The following is a 22,851-nucleotide window of genomic DNA, read 5'->3' on the forward strand; positions in this document are numbered from 1 at the left end:
AAGTAATCCTTTGGTAGTATTGATCCTGATAAGATTATTCATGATGAACTCATTTGGCATGAACATGGCTGTCCCCAAGAACTTTCTGCAGTTTCACAAGACCCCTGTTCTGGTTTGTTAGATGCTGTCTCCTACACAGCTTGTGGAAGTGACTTTTTGGACTATGGCTCCCCAGAATCCCCCAGCCAGCCTGGCCATGCTGGGAGTTTTAGTACAAAAAAGCTCTGGTCTTCAACATTGAAGGAGGGATGACTACTACCTAGCTGCAAGAATTGAATCAAACCATCTTGATCGTTTTAATTTTGGTTTATTACAAAATCATATTGCAACAATATTGGCAGGCTTTGATTTAAAAGAATGATGCTGTCAAGGCTATAAGATCAGGCTGAAAATGAGTAGTATGTGAGTGCAGCTTAGATGCAATGCTAAAAGAGAATGAGCACCAGGAAAGATCACTGGTGCTGGTTGCATTGGTAGGTCCTATTATAGGCATAATGGACAGCTCTTTGAGTCTGGTATTGGACTGTATTATTCCTGAGTACCTGAACTTGGGTGCTTTCAGGTGGGGCTTTTCTTGTGCATCTTCCATTTCTGAATTCCCTGTGCTCACTCCGCTCTTCCTTTTCTAGTCTACCCCCAATTACCACAGAATACTGTTGGGGGACAAAGACAGAATACCTGCATGTTGCCTTTTGATTGCTAGTGTTTTGAGTTACCTGCCTGAAACTCCCCACCCACCCAGGCAGCCTAAACAAATACAAATCATATTTGCAATCTGCTGCTTCTCTTCTTCTGTGCTGTTCCATAATGGAAGAGATCTAATGCATCGCAAATAAGCAGTCAGGTCAAAAACCAGCAGGCTGGTTCCTCATTTATTCATACTCAGGGCTCACTCCAGAAGCAACAACAGCAAGAAATCTGTCTCTTTATCAGTTGTATGAGAAGTAGATATTCAAAAGGCACAAATGCCCCCCATCATTTCAATGCTGACCAGAAATTACAGTATATACTTTTGGAATATCTGCCTGTCCTGCAATTGCCCATTCTTCTCATGCATTGTTTTAGTCTCCTACAATTGTGGCCTTTCATCATTGCTTTGGAAAAATTTTCATGAAGTGGACCAGGAATGTGGTCTTTACATACAGAGAATCTATTGTACAGAAAATTGAAAGATTTGGATCCTAAATTACTCCTTCTTTTTCTTGGGAAGGCAGCATCTTTTAGCTTCCCCTTCCACTTTCAGCTCCCCACATCGTGTCATACAATTTCCCAAGAAATTCCTAGTCTCCAGGAACAGATCTTTGAAGGTATTTATAGGGACTGCAGAGGGAAGGGAGTGGAGAGTTAATTCCATTCCTTTAATTGGCCCCTTCATGGAAGAAATGTTTGGATCCAAGCCATGAGCAATACATTCAGCCCAATACAAATAGTCATAGATCTTCCCTGAGATTTCAAAACACGTACAAGACTGGAGAAATCACTAAGAAAGCACAGTGATTGTATGAGCTAGGAAGATGTGGGGTTCCTTCTCACCTTCAAAGCCAGGGTGAGTTGAACATGTAAAGCCCATTCCTCCATTGCTCTCTCCCTGTGATTCCTTCCCATGCAGTACAAAGGGAGAGCTGTCCCAATGGTTCTTTGCTGTAGGGTCCCAGCGATCATTAGACCACAGCTACCAAAATGCCTCAACATGGAGGATGAGACTTCTAAGACAGAGAGCTAACTTCCTTTGGGGGAACAAAGCTTGGGAAGCACAACTGTATGCTGTATTCACCTTCTGCTTAATGTAAGGGCTAGGACCAGTAGAGACATAGCAGCTGCTGGCTCTGATGTCAGAGGGGTGATAAATCTGCCCTGGATTTTAAAGGAGCTATCTAAGGGCTCTGAACCGATATGGGGGCTAAGGTTCAGCACCTCAGATAGCTACTTTAAAGTTCATACTAATACCCAGAGAAGATTCACCTCCACCACTGACACTGGAGCAGATACCACCACCACCAGTGTATATGATTCCTTCCCCCCCCCCCCCCATGTGTTCCGTCACTCTAGATTTGAACACAACAGAATATAAGATTTGGGAGAAGAACAGCAAATGAAGTAGGGAAATTATAGTGAGGGTTATTGCAGAGTGCTTTCTTTTTAAATGGAAATGAAATGAATGATGTCTTTTTTCCTACTAGAGATTCTGAGGGCATGCCTACACAGGATGTTTACACCAGTTTTCCCGCACTCTCATGTTGCCCTATCCATACAATGCAGAGTCAAAGCTCCCATTTGACTGAAGATTGCCTCCATGAGGGAAACCCACTTCTACATTGAATCAGGCCATTCCTGCCTTAAACCACATTTCAAAAATTCATGGTTTGCTCCAAATTTTCAAGGAAAATCCATAGCATTCTGGAGCAACCTGACTGTTTGTATGTGGTCCCACTGTGCCACCTGCATTGCCACCACTGGCATGAGTTGATCCCTCTGAGGTAAAAAAAATGAGGCAGCTTCAGTACATGGCTGCTTGGGGACAATGCTACAGACATGAGTCACTCCCCCTGAGGTCACAACAAGGCACCCAGCTATCTACTGAAGCTGGGTGCCTCATTTCTTACCTCAGAGGGACCAACTCATGCCAGCAGTGGCAATGCAGGTGGCACAGTGGGATCACGTGTAGACAGTCACGTGACATTGCTCTGAAATGCAGAGATAATAAGGGGAATTTGGAGCAGCTACGGGGCCAAAATACTCCAAGAGCAGCCCAGAGTATTCTCACTAGTGTAGACCCACCCTGAGATGGGTGTTGCACCACCACAGCCTTCCCCTGCCCTATTCAGATCCATTACTGACCCCTTGGAAGACGCTATTAAATGTTATTGGGAGGAAAATACTGGTGTTAGTGGCACTGGCTGGAGAAAACCTCCATTCTGCTTGGAAAGTTTTGTACAGATATAGTATCTGTTTGTTTCACTCTGTGGGGCACCTCACCTTAGTGAATATTCTTGTTCAAATACTCCTGAGATCCCTCACTCATATTGTCAGGATGCTGGCCATCCTAAATAAATACTCCCTCCATTATTCTCCCCCATCACTGAAGGAATTCCCATGATTTGTTTTCCACTGTTAGATACAGAACGTAAGAAGGTTTCAACCACAAATCAACAAAAGGCCAACTGGCCACAAAATATGACCAAATAAGATGGAAGCAGTTGGTGAGCCATATGTTGAGCCCTCCAGAAGTATAAGCACATTTAAAACAGCAGGCACAATTTCAGTACACAGAAATTCCTTTCACACCATAGGAAATATCTTGGCTATATCTCAAGAGAGTGATGGGGCGGGGGGCACCCATCTGTTTATTTTTAGAGTTTACTTTGGTTAATCAGAAGTGAATGTTTAAATAATTTCTTAACACCTGTAGCATTAGTTCTGGCTGGATCAGCACGTGTAAAATTGAGGTCAGGAAGTTGGTAACCCATGGGAACCAGAACAGGAAAGCATGTTTCAGGTAGAATAAAATGTCTAGAATTGCAGAGCACCTGCACATCTCACCAAAAGTTGTGGATTCCTGAAAACCAAGCTGTTCATTTGCTGAGAGGCACTACCTGGAGACTACTTTACATCATGGTAGCTGTTACTATAGAGACCAGCAATGTTCATCCAGCTGCCACAACTGTCTAGAATGAAAGGTTTGAAATGGTCTAGTACATGAATTACATGGCTGTAAATTGCCATATAGAGCCATTTTAAAGTGGCATCTGTAATATATAAATCAAATGTAAGGCTACCTCTGCATTTTGAGTCTTCCACAGCTTTGTTCTTCTTTTTTCCTAATTCATCTAGACATGTCTTTGCTGTGATGTTGCACAAAGGTTACAATCCAGCTCTCATCTGTAGGTCAACATAGAAAGGCTTCCATCAGTTCCTATTTCTTGGCTGAAAAGACTGTAGGTCTGTGCAAGTTGGACTTGTCCTTAGTGTTTTGACATAATCCACACAGGCCCATTCATTTGGGGATTTCAGCCTTCCAGGTTATAAATGAATTAATTTCATATTTAAAAATAACACATCTTGCAATTTTATGCAGGAAGTTTCTTAAGGCATCATTTCTAGCAAAAGCACAATATGATCCAATGCATTTCCTTCAGGAACACAATTTGTCCTTGAAAAATGCCAGGTGCACTAAGGGCCATTTGGAAGCATGCTCACTCTCTCCCCTCTCTTTCTGTGTAGGTAGAGAATAACTGGAATAAAGGACTTCCATTATTTTCTTATAGAAATATGATGTTCATGAATAAGGAATGGCTTTTTGATTTAATTTAAATTTTTTAAAGGACAGTGGTTAAAATATACAGAGCTACTTGGGATTGCAGTGAGTATTCAGGAAGGGATCTTTACCTTGCTTTTATACAGGATGCAGCTCTGTGATTTATTTTGCTCTGTTTTGTGAAATATGCATAGATATTTGTTCAGATGAAGTACACTGGGCCGGGAGGGGGGGTAGAAGGCAGCGTTTGTTTTCTGGAGGACTCCCCCAAGGAGAAGAGTTTGGGGAAATTTAAGAATGCCATGAAGAAGATCAATTTTTTTTCTCCTACAGAAGCATTACAAGGGGGTGTGGGCTGCACCAGGTAACACCCTAAGGAAGAGTGACACTTCTGCTCCCAAGACAGCTGCCTTTGTGCAGAAATGGATTGTGGTGTTTGCCTGCATCCCTTTAAAGTGCTAGAGCTCAGCAGAAGAGATGGTGTGAATGAGACGTGGCTCGGTGAGAGGAGAAATGGGAGGCTTCATTTAGGGTTTTTTTAAAAATATTTTTAATGTTTTTTTTTTAATTTCTTTAAAAACATCACATCTTACCAGATTTTTTACTTTAACCACATAAACCTATCTGCATGTAAGTACATTTAGGCTGTGTATACGGTATTGTAATTTAAAGCTATAATTTTATTTTTGCTAGTTCTTTATGTCACAAGTATCGCCATTATATTCAGTAATCTATAGGAATGACGATTTATGAGTAACATTAGTACAAAAAATATTACCAAGGATTCAGTATGATGTGGTATGGGAGAAGGTCAATGATACCATGAGTGACCATACCAGGTGATGCCAACCGTAGGGACACCACTGTTCACTGTATGATTTTTTAACATGATTTTTTTTACCTGATGAAGAAGACAGTGGAGCTTCAAAAGCTTGCAGTTTGTATTTTGTACACTTTGCTTAGTCCAATATAGGTAACACTGTTTTGTGGATTAAAAACTATTGTAAGTGACAGAGTCAAACCTGGCAGGTCTCTGCCTGCCCTCATCCTTGATTACACAAATTGCATATATCAACATGGGGTGGGGCTCAATTAAACATGTCGTATGTGCCTTCAGGTTCTCTATTGACTTATGGCAACACCTGAATTTAATAAGGGTTTCTTAGGCAAGCAGTACTAGAGGTGGCTTTGCCCATTCCTTCTTCTGAAATATACCTGGTATTCTTTGGTGATCTCCCACCCAGGTACTATGCAGAGCTGACTCTGCTTAGTTTCCAAGATCAGATGGGATCTGGTGCCTTGAAGGTATTTAGGCCATAGCTAGAAATAAGAAAGATATTTTTTAAAAAAAACCTCAAACACCTGGTCCTTTCAGATTATTTAGGCTGTAAGCACATAATGGTGAAGGCCAAATATTATTGTCATCTTACTGAATTAGTGCATTTACCGATGCATTTGCAAACTCTGGACATTGGTCCCTCTAACAGCAAATTTGGTTAGTATGTGCCAAAATGGAGACAGAACAGAGTTGCTGAGGAATAAGAGCAGGGTTTCATAACAGAAGAAGTTTATGAAGTACAGAGTAAAAATGTAAACAGATAACTAACCCTTCTTCCCCATCAAAACAATCCATTGAGCATTAAACATGTTCAGTAATCAAAACATTAATGTTATTTGGAAATTAAAAACAGGGAAAAGGGTGGAGTGGAATATCTTTTTGGGAGGAAATATCTGGCAAAGAGTCTGAACAGAAAAAGATGGGGATACGCTGCAGTATTTTTGTTACAGGTCTTATGGATGGTCTTGAATGTCTGTTTCACAAATGACAGTTGATGGGGATTTCTCTTTATAGAAACTATAATAAAAGTCCACATTTTCCAGCTTCCCATTGATCTACCTGCTCTGCTGCAGTTGCAAAACTAGTACTGTGACAGGGTGGTCAATAAATTTTTTTATTTAAAAAAATAATATTTTTTTAATCTATAAAAATAAAAATTCATGCTGATATTAGAAATACAACTAAAGCCTTTATGTAATAGAAATGCATATGCAGTTAGGCCAGAAATCAATACTTAGACACTTTTCTTATTAAAATGGTTGCTGCATGTGACATTTTTTCCCAGAAACAGAAATCATAAGTACTTATGGCTCCCAATTTTGTTGTCAGTTTGGTAATGTATTAACTAATATTTTCCTACTTAACTGTAGTTCTGGGGAGTGTGTGTGTGTGTGTGAGATCCTAAAAAGTAATAACAAAAATAAAATCTTTAAACAAATGCACACAATCTCCATAAATCACATGTGAAAATGAAATATGCATTTCCCCCCTTGTTAATAAGAGGAACATTCATTTTATATGCAGAGACTGTGAGAACTGCAGTGTCCTCAGCTGAATCAGAGTGAAAGGGATTTGATAAAGGCAGAAAAGGGGAGGTGAGGACTAAATTTTATAGGAAATATGATGTTTATTTGGAAGTGCCACACCAGTTGATTTCTAATTTTAAATTTAAAATATCCTTGATTTGGAGGAGGTAGTGCTTTACTTTACTTCAGCCTTGGGCTGTTTTACTCTTAGAGTGAATCTTCCCTCTATGATAAGTAAACAGAGGATAGGCACTTGGGTCTGAATAATCTTAGAATATTTTAATTAATCAAAAGTACAAATTACAAAAATAACAGCAATTTCCCCAGGCTTCAATGCACATATATAGAAATATTCCTAAAAACAGTTGAATGAAGTGATACTCAATTTTTTAAAAAAAAATTACTAAGGCTATACTGCTTCACTACATTTGTTCCTTCCTTATACTATAAAAATAATGAACTAACATTATTATGAATCCAGTCTTTGCAGTACTGTATTCTGGCAAGGGTGCGTGTGTTTCTTTGTATGTGGCATCCATTCACATCGTTTTTGTTTCATCCTATTAACATCCTATTAACAAATCCTTAGGGTGTATTCATAGACTTGTTGTAAAACATCAGAATATAATCATGAAAACTATTTATAATATAGAATCGTAGAGTTGGAAGAGACCACAAGGGCCATCCAGTCTAACCCCCTACCTATGAAGAAGGTAAAGAAGAAAAAGAGATTCGGGATTGTGTAGTGGTTTGAGAGAAGGACCAGGACACTGGAAATCTGGTTTTGATCCCCCACCCCACCCCGCCATGGAAAACCACTGGGTGACCATGGACAAGTCACACTCTCTCAGGCCCAGAAAACCCCTTTGGGTTGCCATACATTGGAAACGACTTGAAGGCACACAACAACAACAAAGGCAAGCAATGTGGCATGAAACAGGAAGGAATATCTTGCACAGATTCAGCCCACATAGTTCCTTTCAATACTGACTATCATCTCTGATAGAAGAGGTATTGCAGGTTTTTGAAGAAGGGCAAAACCATGCAAAACTGTTTGGCCACTGACAATATTAGGAAAGAGTATGAGCCCAACAGGTAACAATGTGTTTAACTCTCTAAAGGAGAAAAAAGCTCAGATTTTAACGCCCTTTTAATAAAAACTTCATTTCTAAAAGGCTGTCAAAATTTTAAAAAGCATCACTTGCTATGGAAGAACTGTAGGGAAGGGAACATTCTGGCCTCCATGGGAAGGGTGCTTCAGAGCAGCTACCAAGAAGGCCTTATCATGCATCACCACCAGCTGTGCCTGTGAAGGTGGTAGAAATGAGAAAAGACCCTCTTCTGAGGATCCCAGGACCCAGGCAGGCTCATAGGATCAAGAGGTAAGGTTGCATGAGACAGGAAGGGAAGGCTGAATTGCTTTACTAGTTTGGCAGATCTTTGACTGCAGAATTTTAATATGTTCATATATTTTTTCCAAGGAGAAGTAGCAGAAATCTTTCTTGTATAATGTGTTAATTTTTTAAAAAATATTTATCTTTCATTAGCCTTCCCAGTGACCATATAGGGTTACAGCTTTCAAGAACTGATATTGCTAAGCAATACAGAAATCTTTTGCTGCATTGTTTAATCAGTTGACCAATGCAGATTTCAGTTGCCCATAGAGTCAATGATGGACCAGACTGCTGATCCTGAGGGAACAACTACAACCAAGGGGTGGACCATGAGCCCAGTAACACCAGAAATTTAGCAATGGGACAGAGTGGCTTAGGAATCTCCTGACCTGGAAATATTTCTGCAGATACTGGGAAACGATCTCTCAAAGATAGCATACGTGTATCCTTCATGTTGAGCATGTTAGACTAACAAAGTCTCTTCCAGTTTTTCGATCACATGAATTGCCTAGCAGCACCCAGATAATATTGTCATAATACTGCTTAGGAGAAACCTTTTGGGAAAGCTCTTTTAGGAAACCTTCATTTGCTCCTCTTTAAAGTGAAGTAAGATTGAATGTTGCCCATAAAAACAACCTAGCGTCTGGTGTATATTGTTGATATTTTAGTTTGAAATCAAAGACAAAATGAAAGATGTGAAATAGCTGCTGTGTGCAGCTGTTTAAAAAATGACAATTTTCAGCAGTATGCAGAATATGTTGCTTATTAATACTATCGGTTACTAATGCAACAGTAACTTTATCACTACCCTCAGATCTAGTGTTAATTGTTAATTCATAGCAGTTCTAATTACTTTTCAGTTTGCCATGCAAGGCTCTATTATTGTGTCTGAATCAAATTTCCCTTGTGGGAAGGAACCAGGATGGGTTTTGCTGTGTGGGAGAAGGGACAACAATGAATTTGTAGTGGCTACAGATATGCATATATTTTGGTTCCAAGCAGCAACATCCCGTTAACCCCTAGCCTATTAAAAATGCTGCTCACATTTATTGGAGAGATAACCAACGGTAGGTAATCACTAGAAGATCTTCAGACATCATTTTCCACCTCTGCCTATAGGGCATTAGTTATGGCAGAAATTAGAGAATATTGGGGAGCAATACAATTGAAAGTATCTCCTTTGGGAGGCACCATGGAGAAGTTTTGCTCATTGTTAGAATCTGTTAGATCATTGTGTGGTTGTGTGAGGTGATAACTGGGTTTTCCTGCATTCGAATGTGAGCCAATCACTTTGAGGAGTAAATGGCTCTTTGCTCAGAGCTTGATTCTTTTGTTCTTACATGGCAGTGGTTGGACTGGATGGCCCTTGTCGTCTCTTCCAACTCTATGATTCTATGATTGACACCATGGTTATTACAGCATCTAAGGACAATCTACAAAATACATATAAACAGTAGGTGGTAATATAAAATAGAATTAGTTTAAAAACAGGCAACAATTAACAATAGAATAGAATGGTAGCACTTAGATACCAAGTTTAACTGCTGTAGCTCCATCCTGTAGAATCCTGGGATTTGTAGTTTAGTACAACATAAGGTTCTCTGACAGAGAATTTTAAATATCACATAAATCTACCTCAGAAGATTCCATAGGATGGAACTATAGAGTTAAAATGTTATCAAATTACTGTAATTGTATGGTGGGGGGGAAATAGTTTGATGCCAGGAGAAGGCTATAGTTTATTTTGCTTTCTATTTTTAATTTACTTGTTGATGCAAAATTGATCCCCCAATAAGGCCTCCATATATTCACATCTTTTGTTTCAATTAAACCCCACAACTACCCCACTACCTCTGAGCAATTTCATTATACAAATCAATTCCCTGCACTTTAATTTCTTCCCCCACCTTGCTTTTGGTTGGACTCTAATGCATAAGATTATGGGGATTGTGGATAGGGTTGCCATAACTCGGTGGGAGGTGTGACTCCCCGCTTTCTAGGGGGCGTTCCTGGTCCCGTCACGCCCTCGGGTGGCTGCCCGGCTCCTGGCCCTACTGCATCCCTATATTGTGATAAGCGCAACAGCAAGGGCTGGAGCTGGCAGGGGAGGGCTCTGCTGCTCTGCCTTGCCCCTATTGGCCAGCCCTCCCAAGGAGCAGGCTTAGTCAGGCAGGGCAACAAGGCGCCAGGAGGAGGAGCAGGGCCAGGCAGGTCGGCAGCAGCAGTGGCCCCCGCTCGTCCAGGCAGGCCGCTGGGAGAGGGGAGGAAAGGGCCCTGACCTCTGGGGCAGCCTGGCCTGGAAAAGGAAAGGGCCCTTTCCTGGAACCCCTGCCCCCCAGCCCTCCTCCTCCTGCTGCTCTTGCAAGGAAGGGGCTCTGAAGCGCCGGGAGAACTGCCTCACTAAAGGGGAGGGGCGCCTCAGGGACCCAGCTGTCGGAGAGGAAGAGCCTCGGCAAGGCTCAGAAGAGGAGGAAGGGGCTGGCACCCGGGAGAGGCAAGAGGGCACCTTCCAGGCCCCTCCTGGGCCTCAGGCTCCCTCCAGGATCGCCCCCGTCAGACATTGGAAGCCCCCTCCCCAAGGCCCCCCAAACACACACCCCTCTCCTTTCTAACCCTCTCTCTGACTCCCTCTCCCCGTTACCCCACTTTAACTGAGCCCTCTCTAACCCCCTTCTATCTACCACCTTCTCTCCATCTAACCCCCCCTCCAACCCCTCTCTATCTACTCCCCCTTCTCTCTAACCCAGTGATCCCCAAACTGTGCTCTTGAAGTAATTTTGGACTTCAGCTCCCAGAATCTCAGACTATTGAGTAACATGTCTGAGGCTTCTGGGAGTTGGTCCAAAATCTCTTAAAGGACACAGTTTGGGAACCACTGCTCTAACCCCCTTATTTAATAATAATAATAATAATAATAGGATTTATTTATATACCACCCAATCACTGGGAATCTGAGCGGTTTGTGAAATTCACAGATAGCCAAACTACACAGGCAGATCAGCTCCTGTCACTGAACAAGCAGAGCTCTGCTCTGGAACCACGACAAACTACATTTCCCAGAATTCCATAGCATTGAGCCAGGACAGTTAAAGTACTGTCAGACTGGGTTATTTCTGCAGTGTGTGTGTAGTCTGAGAGCCCTGCAGAGAGAACGACTCTGGTGCTTTAGAATTTAAGCCCATCTAACCCCCCTCTATCTAAGCCCTCTCTATCTTACTCCTCTTTATCTAACCCTAACCCCCTCTAGGTACCCCATCTAGCCCTCCTTCTATAGCCCCCCTTTCTCAAACCCCCTTATTTAACCCCCCTTCTATCTAACCCTATATATTTTTTTAAAAAACCAGCAATTTTTTGTGTCCCCCATTTTTATAAAAGTGTCCTACATTTGAAAATGTTGTCCTACATTTGTCCTACATTTGTCCTGGTGTGGAGGTCCTGACTTATGGCAACCCTAATTGTGGAAAACTATTCTACCTGTGACAGGCCATGTGCATTTGCATTCATCTGAATGGCAGAAAACAACGTGGCAGCAAATAGAAATATTTTTTTTTAAATTCATTGTATTTGGGTGGTTTTGATGTATTTGAGAGGAGTTCACACAAACCAACAAAGGCTCCTGATTTTCACCTTAGGGATGGATATTTAGAATTTAGAAACTACATATCCCAGTATCCTATAGGAAGCAGCTTTGGCAATTAAAGTAGATTCATGTTGCTATAATTGTGTATTGTGAAAGAGACCCCAGATTTTATGGGGATCTGATGCTGGGAACCTTTAATAATATTGTCCCTGACCTTCTTGGAAATGGTTGAAGCTTCCTGCCTTTTTCAAGTTTCTGTGATGGCCAAAGGGGCCGCTGGGATGATGAGACATAGCAGTGAGATGATGCGCCGCTCTTGATGGTGCTGAAATCCTGCCCCATGGGTTCTTGCTAAGTAATGAGGCGTGCTTCTGCAATCACTTGAAGTACAAACTCTACAAAATCACTATGGATTTTCCCTTCTTTTTCTTTCTTTCCCTTTTAAATCTCATACATTTTAAGCTAAGAAGCTGGCTTCTGCATCTGCATTTATCACCCTGCTTGATTAGATCTTGTCAGGTTATCTTTAAATGCTATCTCAGCCCAGAGCTTCTTCCTGCCACCTGTAATTAAAGGAAGAGCTTGCTCAGATACCTTACCTGAGTCCTCATCCCCTTTAAGAGCTTCCCACAAATGGCTGGTGCACAGTGACTGGATGGCTGTTTGAACGTGTGTGAACGCTGCCTTTCCTCAGAGACTGAGGGTGTAAAAATAGTCTGTGAAAGTGAAGGAGAGGTAAATCGGCCTCAGACAGAAATCATTACTTTGCTAGATACTATGAGTAACCTCCCAAATTAGAGTGAGCAATTGTGATCCTGTGCAGACAAAGAACTTTTATTTTCACTAGCCACTCATCATGTTGACTTGCATATACATACATCAGCTTTATGCAAGATGATGAAATCTGCTGTATCTGTTTGTTGCTGTTGTTGTGTGACTTCAGGTTATCGGTGACTCTTTCATTAGGGTTTCCCTGGCCAGCTGTATTCAGAGGAGGTTTGTCACTGCATTATTCTAAAGCTGAGAGAGTGTGACTTGCCCAAGGTCATCCAGTTGGTTTCCATGGCCAAGTGAGGATCTGAACTTTGCTTTCCCAGAGTTCCACTCCAGCACTCAAACCACTATACCACATTGGCTCTCCTACATTCCTTTATGTTGCTTTTGCAAAATCAGTTCAAGCCTGTTGGGCTGGCAGGAGTATGCTTCCACCTCCACCATGGCATCACTAAGTGGTGTGTAATTCACCAGGCATCACAGTAAACTAAAGAGCTGTGGACTTTCCTCTGGTGGTTGATTCCAATTGGCAAGTGATTGAGAGTGAGAGGCGTCCCACATGCAAAGAGAAACTCTCTCAGCCAGTAGTCCTGCACAACAATGATCCTTTTATCTTCTGCTTAGCCTGGAGTAGGGTTGGCTTATGGCATTGCCAAGCAGCTGTCACACTGTACCAGTTTTCAATAAAATGCACATGTTGAAATTAAATCACCAAATGTCTATGTTGCACCTCTTGACACAATGAGCCACTGGTACAAGTCTGTTTGTTTTTTCTTCTCCCATAGAGATGCCCACTACTAGTAACTTTGTGTGGCTGATACTACTGGTATTTCTGTTGAGATGTTTCCTACTGGAAGAAATCATGTGTGTGAGTAGGATGCAGGGTCTCATTCAGTAATGTTGTCCCTGTTGTCACATGTTGCCAGTGTCTGCCTTTTCCAGGCTCAAGATGTAGGCATGGGGTGTGTGCATCCACTCACATATTGTTTCTGTGTGTGCTTGAATAGCAGTGCTGTTGTAGATTAACCTGTTACCTATTTTGAATTACTTTGAGTGCAGTAATTGTAGAAAACGGGTATAAATCAGATTTCATTTGACTAGTACATACTCTCCCCGTGCCCACAGGAGAAAATTATTTCTTCTCTCAAAGAATGGTTCTCCTGTAGAACCAGTGACTTCTTGGAAGATATGTTTGAAGCTTTGGGGGTTTAATGCAGCTGTTCCACATCTGATAAAGGGAAGATGAAACAAGCCACACTTAACTGTTGCAACTGGACCTTTCCTCTGTATGAACTCACCCTCCTCCTCTTTTACTTTCAGAGACTGGCTGATGCAGCAGAGAGGTTTCAGAAAGCCCATCGCTGGCAAGACAACATCAAGGTAAATCTCTTTCAGGAGGCTTACACCCATGTCAAAGTCAACTTCACTTTCTGCCCCCAATTTTCAATAAATTGGTTTAACATGTACCTGTGGAAGCTCCTTCTCACTGGCACACTTCTTTGAAAACCTCCATTCAGTGTTTCCTATATGCAGATCAAACCTAATACTACCAGTGCAAGAGCTATTATAAATATATCTGTCTGACAGATTTATGAATGGTTTTGAGTGACACTCCAGAAGCAGTTCTGGAGTTTATAGGTCTTCTCTCACGGGTGGATGAATTTGCTATAATTCTGAAAATATATTTGCATATGACTCCAGTCATGAGTGTGACTCTGTTAGTATGCTTGTTTCCTTGCAAAACACTTTGGGGTTCTACTTCAATCAGTTAAATGCTTTTTTAATGGAATCAGATCTTTTTTTTAAAAAAATGCTTAGACAGGAACTTCTTAAAGATCAGTACATTCTTCTTTATGTTTTTTTTTTAAATTTCACAGTTCTTCACACAGCCACCCTGTTTTTCTTCTCTCTGTCTTTTTCTTTATTTTTCTTCTTTCTCTGTGCCCATATTCTCCTTCATTTCTAGCTGTCTGATTTTTAAAGCAAGCTCAAGTTCATACACGGATGCCCTTCTTCTTGTCTGTTACTCCCTTGGTGCCTGCCAGCCATAATGAAAGCGAATGAAGTCATTTTCAGCTCATTTTTAGTATTGCCTCTGTCTACATGTGCAAGTAATAAGACTAGCCAGAAGACAGAAGGTGAAGGTCATGCTAACGGTTAAAAACCTGCATTTTAGGAAGCTGTGAAGAGCATCCCAAGTGGCTTAAAATCTTACTAGCCAATAGGCTACATATAGGGGTGTGTTCAGTTAATCTGCAGGGTGTTGGGAGATATTCCTTGCATGAAAAGGGACAGTGGTTGCCAGGACTTTCTCTTTGCATTCACATTTATATATTATTCAACACCACTTACTCCAGTTAGGGTGGAATGAGCAATCTAAGATGGTGTCAACCAAATGTTGCTATTTTAATGATTGCATTTGACTTTGTAATTATGTCTGTGCTAAAGCTCAGCAAGAAATTGTGATATTCTACTTGGAAATGCATTCAACTTATAACAGCAAGACAAAAAGAAGAAAAGATTCACAGAAAAGATTTGAGGAACATCATTAGTGCAAATAAATGCCCCAAAGAAACTCAAACCAGCTTTATTGGAGTCTCCTGATATTGACTGCTTCCTTTAATATTGTATTACTTTGTCCATGGGTATTCTTTGAATGTATTTGTTTATTTAATGCATTTTTATACCACCCACTAATTAAACCAGTGCATTTTCCATCGACCTTCAGAAGTCCATAGAGGACACAAGTGAATGAAAGGAGAATATTCATTTTGATTCTCTTAATAATCATGTGGAATAGCTTAGGTTTCGACAGAACGATTGTCTCAAGGCAACAAAGAATGCTTCATTGCTGAATTTCTTGCATTGTGGTTTGACCCTACTTACACCTACACTGACAGCAATGGAGGAAAAGGGCAAAACTCCAGTCTTAGACTTTAAATTATTTAGGATAAGGAAATGCGATAGACCAGGTAGAGCAATGCCTTTAGTGTGTGTGATGCTGTGTAAATGGTTGTAGTGGACAAGTGAGGGTAGAAGCTGGAGAGTCCTGGCAGAGATCCTGACTATTTGAATCAGATAATATGCAACTGTCTTGGATATCAAGTGTTTATGTCATGGTTTGTTTGTTTGTTCATTTATTTATTTATTTATTTATTAAAATGGTTTTATCCTGCCCAAATGCAAGCATCTAGCATTACAGAAAAACAGAAAAGCAAATTCCAACCTTGCCACCTTTGAATCTTGGATCAAAGAGGTTTTGATCAAGGATAAACATCTATAACTTTATTAGGTTACACTGTTACACTATACCCTGTGTTATTAGAGGGAAGAGATGTTCTTTCCTTTAGAGCAAAAAATGTCTCGGGTTACTCCTGAAAAAGCAGAACATGAAACAGCCTTAAGTCAAGAAATAAGACTTCATAAAATTCTGTATCCCTTCCAAGGTTCACCTTCTCTCAAAATTCTGACTTGGTTGGCAGTATTGCTGTATTGAATACATCGCTAAACATTTTGTGTGTGAGGTGTGTTTTTTTTAATGCCCCCTGAAAGATTCTCATTTTGATAAGATTATTTAAAACAAGGAGAGATAGAGAGAAAAAGCAAAGTTCAAACATCACTGTAAAAAAAAAAACTTCTTTTCAAAGAAACCTCCCTCCATAAGGTGTTCAATTCTGAGCTTGGAGAAGTTGCTTTTGGGGATTCTAACCCCTTGATAGCACCATCACCCCAGAAACATGAGCAGTATCCATTCTGGTTAGGGAATGTGGGAACTGTGGTACAAAAACAGTAATTTTTCTATTCCACCACAGCAGATCCCTCAACCTGCCATTCTGCTTTTGCCAGCAAGGCACAATTTTTTATATACAGGTAATTTGACATTCTTTTTACTTATTTCAAGGATCAAAGGGTAAGCACTTTGAGCACCACTAAAGTCTGTTGTTATAACTTTACACCTGAGTGAGTTCGAGACCTAAGACTCAACCAGAGTATCATTTGTGAAAAGACAAAAGGGTGAAACACACACTGAATGGCAATGTGTAACCCACTGAGGCCTCTCATGGCACAGTGGAAATTTCTGTTCAGAATGGAGGGTAAAAACAAAAGCAGGGACAGAGCCTGTGATAGAAGGGGAATAAAACAGGAATGGAATCTGTGTTAGCTCCAAGGGGCATGTGGTAATATCTTAAAGAGTAGCTCATAGTAAATAAATCGGAAGCCAAGATCAGAAATACTTTCACACAACATGATTCCAGTTTAACTGCTGTGGCAGCTGCATCCTATGAAATCCTGAGATTTGTAGTTTGATGAGGTCCTAGAGCTCACTGGCTAAAAATGGTAAATTTTCCTACTTAAACTGCAAATCCCACAGTACCATATGATGTTGCCATGGCAGTTAAAATGCAATCACTGTGTAGTGTGAAAAGGCCCCAACAATATGGGGGAGTATTCTGTTTGATAATTACACCATGACTGTTCCAGTGTTGGACAATACAGAGGCATTTCCTGAGTAGCATGCTGTAATATCTGCATGTTTCCAAGACTCAAATGGCAAAATTTTTCTTCTTGCTAGTTTCTCTATTGCTGTTAAAAGCACTGCATGGAAAGGGATTACAGCCTGGTATCTCAGCTGCCCCTTCACACTTTCTTGCCAAAATCAAAAGAGGATAAGAAGAGTCCCATTGGATCAGCCCATCAGCTTCTCATTCTGTTCATCCACTGCCAAACAGATGCCTATGAGAATCACACCAGGAGGGCTTAGGAGCAAGAGCACCCTCCCACTAATTTTCCCTAGTGTATCACTTTGATACTAGGGGTAAATACAGTTGGCCCTCTGTACCCGCAGATTCTTTATTCATAGATTCAACCACCCACAGTTTGATAATATTCAAAAAATATAAATTCCCAAAAGCAAACCTTGATTTCGCCATTTTATATAAGAGACACCATTATACTACACCATTGTATTTAATGGTACTTGAGCATTTACAGATTTTGGTATCCATGGTTGATCCTGAGTCCAAACCACAGTGAATACCAAGGGCCCAGTGTACATAGCTATCTTCAGCACTAGCTATTGACAACCTATTCTCCATTAATACAGTATGTTCAATCCTTTTTTTAAAGCTATCCATGGTGTTGGTTATCACTACACTGTGGCGTAGTGAATTCTAGTCTGTATACTACATGAAGTACTTCCTTTTATGCATCCTGAGTCTCCTACCACTCTGCTTCAAGTTCTAGTACTATGAGGCGGGGGGGAGACCTTTTCCTATCCATATTATCCATAGCATGCACAGTTCTCCACATCATGCCCCTTTACTTGCCTCCCCCCCCCCCCCCAGCCAATGTAAAAATTTCCTAATGGGAAATGGTTCTATTACTTTGGTCATTTTGGTTGATCATTTCTTCACCCTTTCTAGCTCTATCATATACAGTGGTCCTTTCCCTTGCGCAGGGAATCCATTTTGGACCCCACGTAAGTGAAATTCCACATATGCTCAGGCACCATTAAAGACAATGGGGCTTGTGCCTGTGGCAGCGCATAGAAACACTCACCATAACTCTTTCCAGCATGAGCGCTGCTTCTTCTGGCATGGCTTTCAGCGTATGCTGAAAGCCATGTATATCACGCCCACATATGACACAGGTGCACTATAGTAGAGCTAGAATATCAGATATAGTATCCAGTCCAGTCTCTGCTCCATGTTTCTTAACCAGTTTTCTATCTGTCTATACTCAACACCCCACTCCAGGTGTTTCTGGCATCTTGTTTTTTATCTGTTGCCCTCAAACCTCCAACTAATTATTATGTTTTATGTTTTATGTTATACTTGGGGCCTGTGTGTACCCATTTCCATTTGAGCAGCACAAAACAATATTCTCCACATTAGGCATTATTTTGCTTAAATCAGAATCTCCTGTCTTCTGTAATTTTTTCCATATGTTTCAGCTGAAAATTGCTCTGCTACCACATTAAGGAAAATAAGTCTGCTTAAGTGTTAAGCAGAAGAAGTCTGGTTCCATTCTGGTTCAGGAAGAACCTGTCCCTCTTGTATAGGCCTGATTTGTTCCAAAGCATACCCCAGGGCCTAACAAAAGTAAAGTCATCTGCTCTATACCAGCACCTCATCCATGCATTCACTCTCTTCAGCTTTACTGCTGTAACAGCCCCTGAATGTGGAACAGAGAGCAAGAGGAAGTAAGTTACCTTGAAGGTCCTGGCGTTCACTTTCTCACCTAGCAACACAGATTTGGCACCTGTGACTTCTTGACCACACTTCCCAATGCCATTGGTTCCAATGTCCACACTTGAATTATCTACTAAGCTACTTTGATGGTGTATAATGTAGGAATAAACAAGTATGTTTGAAAATACTAAAAAAAAGTGTCAGAAAAATCTGACAAGGAGAATCCTGGATTGACAAGATTCTTCACAGTTCAACAAACACAGTGAGAAACTCTTTGAAAGACTTTTGAAAGTTTAGTCACAGTTTGGGATTTATTCTGCACAACATGGGGGTTTTGTTGGATAGAAAATGGCCTTTTCGGCAGAAGAAGCAGAAATATATTCTCTACAGAAAATACTGTTTCCTGCAGAGTTGATGCTTTTTATTCAAATTTTGTGTACAATAAGCTGTCAACTAAAGCTTTTTTGTACAAGAAATAGCCTTTTTTCTGTGCAAAACCCCCCTTTCCTACTAGAGGCGTAATATTTTACTAAGGTTCTTCTCAAAAGAAACAGTGACTAATTTCTACAAGTTTCTTCCTGCTGCTAGAAAGTCTTCAAAAATGATAGTTTTTTAAGCCTATTTTCTATTTGGGATTAATTATTTGCAAAATTTGAATGTGAGCTTATTGTACAAAAAAACAGCATTTTCTGCCCATGAAACAATATTTTTATACAGAAGTATTATTTTCTGCACTGAAAATGCTTTTCACTGCCAGGAGCTGATGTTTTCTATGTGCACAAATCAAACACATACAGATTTTGTGCAGAATAAATCCCAATTGCAGCATTTTCTGTGCAGGAAATAATGTTTCTTCATAGACAGAATCTTTATTTTCTATGCATAAAATTGTGTTTTTTGCACAAAATGGTGTTGTCTGCACAAAACAGTCATGAACAAATTTTGCACAGAATTAAGACCTGAAGTGCAAATTCTAATTGGTCCAGGTTTCTTCTCATCAGGGTTTCATGACACCCCAAAACACCTTTATAACCAACTTGCTGCACAAAAAAAAAAAAAAAAAATTTGCTGGTTTCTTTCTTCCTATGCAAAAATACTACAACTGATTTTTTTGCAGAATATGTTCTAATCTGAGAATAGTATTTGAAAATAGTGTCATTTTCAAAGACTTTTTCACAATGGTGGGAAATTGCTAAAATTATTTGTTGCTTACTTCAAGAATAAAATTAGCAGAAAAATTATATCCCTAGTGTAATGTCTGTGGCCTTATTGGCATGCCAGATGCATACAAGTCTTTACTTCAGATGTTATTCCTGAATGCGGGGTAAATTTACTACTATTATGAATTATTAAAATGTACAAAATGAGCATAACAAATTATGTTTAAGCAACCTGGGTTTCATATTTAGAGCTTAAAAAAATTGTTGTCCCTTTCCTGGCATTGCATCCCAACCATCATCCAGTCGTAAATGGTATCTGTGGAAACAGGTTTTAAAAACAGAATCTGCTTCACAGTGAGGTAAACTTGAAATATATGTTTCTGCTCAGCTACTTTTAAAAAGGGATAAGATTTTTGTGAAGAGCAGGTGTGAAATTAACTTTTCCATTAAGGTATCATTCTATTCCTGGTGATTAAAGATTGGTTACAGTCCTGAAATAAGTGTTTCAGTATTTCAGAACTGGGTAGGTTTAATTGATTCAGTTATGGTTAAACTTCTTGTTTCTCTGTCAAAACTCAGTATTAATCCTGCTGAGTTCTTCATCTCAGACATATATTGACACAACCTTCATTATATGTGTGTGTGTGGGGGGGGGGATCTTTATAAGTTTAGATTGTGTTACTTTTAATTAAATCAGTAATATGTATATTTTTGAGGCAGGATGGGCCATAGTATTCTAATATTCCTTCTCAATATTGAAAATGTAATTTTAAAAAAATCATGCCTTCATTTAGTTCTCTTTCTTTTAAAAATAAATGAATCTAGGCTTTCCAGCCTGCCTTCATATTTCAAAGAACACACAACAGGATTTCACAACAAACACAAAAAGAATAGCAGGGAGAAACTGACAATGTAATGAACTATATCACAACAATGTACCAAAGGAATAAAACCACACCATTGCTATCCATTTACTATCTATGGTTTCCACAATATGTTTGCTATATTGCGGCAACCATTAATGTGTGGACTCTTGTCTATGACTTGTGGAGATATATTTCTGATTCAGAGGTTGTGAAGATCTCAGAGACCACCTTCTACTTTGTTCTGTTACCTGTCTACCATTTGTGGAACAATTTGCCATTTACTGCTTGCAGGAATCATTTTACTGCAACAGAAGTTGTCAGGACCAGAGGAAGCACTTGGACATACTTTGGGATATATAGTTCACTATAGCACTTTGGATTGCGTATTCTGTGTTTTGCAGTATTACTGCAATGTGGTTACTATGTATAAATATATGATCATTGTAAAGTATATATGTTAGAGTTGTGGTTTATGCCTTTGGTATGTTGTTATGATATAGTTCATTACATTGTCTATTCTTTCTGCTTTTATATTTCTCCAAGCTTTTCACTGGGTATCTTTGCTGTCTCAATACGTTTGGACAGCACCTATTATGATTTGGGGCAGGGGAGTATTGCACTGAGATACCGAGGACAGACATTGTGTTATGGGTTAAATGGCATGGCCACAGCTTTAATGCAAACAGAACATTTACCAAAAATATTCCTTAAGTCAACCATGCATAGGCAAAGTAAGGCTGTGGACACACAGGGCTGGATGGATTCCAGACCAGCAAATGCTCAAGCAGGGCATCATGCTGTAGATGTCTGGTAAACATCTAACATGTAAGCTAACCCGGAGGATCTGTCCAAATGATCCATAGGAAATGAAGCCACCTGCATCTGCCCAGACTGAAGGTTCCTTCCTCTCTTTCTATTCATCTAACCATTCCAGGGCTCTCCTACTGTCAATTCAACTCATGGCCAATGTCACCTCTTCCCTTCCATATCCTCCAGTTGTGACAAAGCAGTGAAGGCCATCAGACCATAGGTTACAAAGCAGGGAACACCTAAAGAGAAAGCAAAGCAGTCAATAAAAAAGGCCCCACAAAGCATGGGGGAAAGCCCCAGGGAAGGCACCCCCCCATTCTGCAATAACATGGGGGAAAGTTCCATCCCAGCCCAAAAGATGATCAGAAGCAGCCTGGGAATTAACTAGAAAGTATGATGCAGCATAGGGTGGAAGGATGGGTCACATTGAATGTCTGGTCAACAGTGGCTGGCCAATACATGTGCAAGCCTAGAGGCCTGCCAAATCACACATAAAGCCTTGCAGGGTTTGTGATCCTGTGAGACTTCCCTCAGGATGTGGTGTGACTCAGAAGCATGCCAGATTTTATTTCAGGGTTCGTGATCATGGTGCTATCTGGAGACCTGGGCCTAGGCCTGGTCCAAGCAGACTCAAGTAGCCTGAAGCTACATAGCCAGCCTGAGAGAGCTTGGCGCAACATCGCCCCTTCCACAATGGTGCCAGAGTATACCTTCTTAGTTGTGAAAACAAAAGGGTCTCACTGTGAAAATATAGGCAATAGTTTCACTCTTGTTTGAATTCTGATGTGCACTTTTGTATAAGCCTAAGAGAATGCATAACTAAGCACAGCTAGTCCACTGATATGATAGAGACATTTCATCTCTCTCCTAGGGTTGTCAGATGAAATATAAGAAAAGACTCCTGTCCCTGTAATGGTTGTTTAGAAGATATAATTTCATCAGGCATGGCTTGCCTGACAATGAACATCTGCAGAAATTCCTTCTTTCACACAACCATTAGAGGGACAGGAGTCCTGTCTCACACTTCACTTGGAAACACTATTCCTTCCTATATGTAGATGAATAGTAGTGGCCATTCCCTGGGCATGTATTGCTGACTGTCTATGATATTAGGTGAAAAGGTGGTTGTGAACATCATGGCTATAGCAATAGGATTAGGCTTTATGTTTTCAGCTCCTGTTTCCTTAAACCAAACAACCCAAATAACAGTTTTTGGTTATTTGTTGTTTCAATTCATGAGAATAATGTACCCGCACACCCATTTTCTCTTTGGAAGACAATCAACATCCCTGGGCTCCAGAGTGACCTCACTGAGAACTCCAGATTGCTAGTTCTGAGCACTGAATCCCACAGGAATAGTTCTGCTCCCATCAAGATATTATTAACCTCACTAGATCACAAAGCACGGGGAGCTGGAGGGCAACCATTATGTTTTTCTGTATTTTCAAATGGCAGAG

The 22,851-nt window shown here is 40.5% G+C and overlaps 1 protein-coding gene across 2 annotated transcripts in view; it reads left to right on the forward strand.

Annotated features, from left to right (window-relative positions):
• CACNA2D2 (calcium voltage-gated channel auxiliary subunit alpha2delta 2) overlaps window positions 1–22,851 on the forward strand; it is an 823,310-nt gene that overhangs the window by 427,218 nt on the left and 373,241 nt on the right. For both annotated transcript variants that reach the window (XM_089525311.1, XM_089525321.1), the window contains exon 4: window positions 13,688–13,747. In XM_089525311.1, coding sequence (XP_089381437.1) covers window positions 13,688–13,747 — 60 coding nt within the window. The remainder of the gene's footprint in view (window positions 1–13,687; window positions 13,748–22,851) is intronic.

The sequence above is a fragment of the Sceloporus occidentalis genome, unplaced genomic scaffold, assembly GCF_023333645.1.
Source record: "Sceloporus occidentalis isolate IW3139 unplaced genomic scaffold, rSceOcc1.0.p SCAF_1, whole genome shotgun sequence".
Classification (NCBI taxonomy): Eukaryota; Metazoa; Chordata; class Lepidosauria; order Squamata; family Phrynosomatidae; genus Sceloporus; species Sceloporus occidentalis.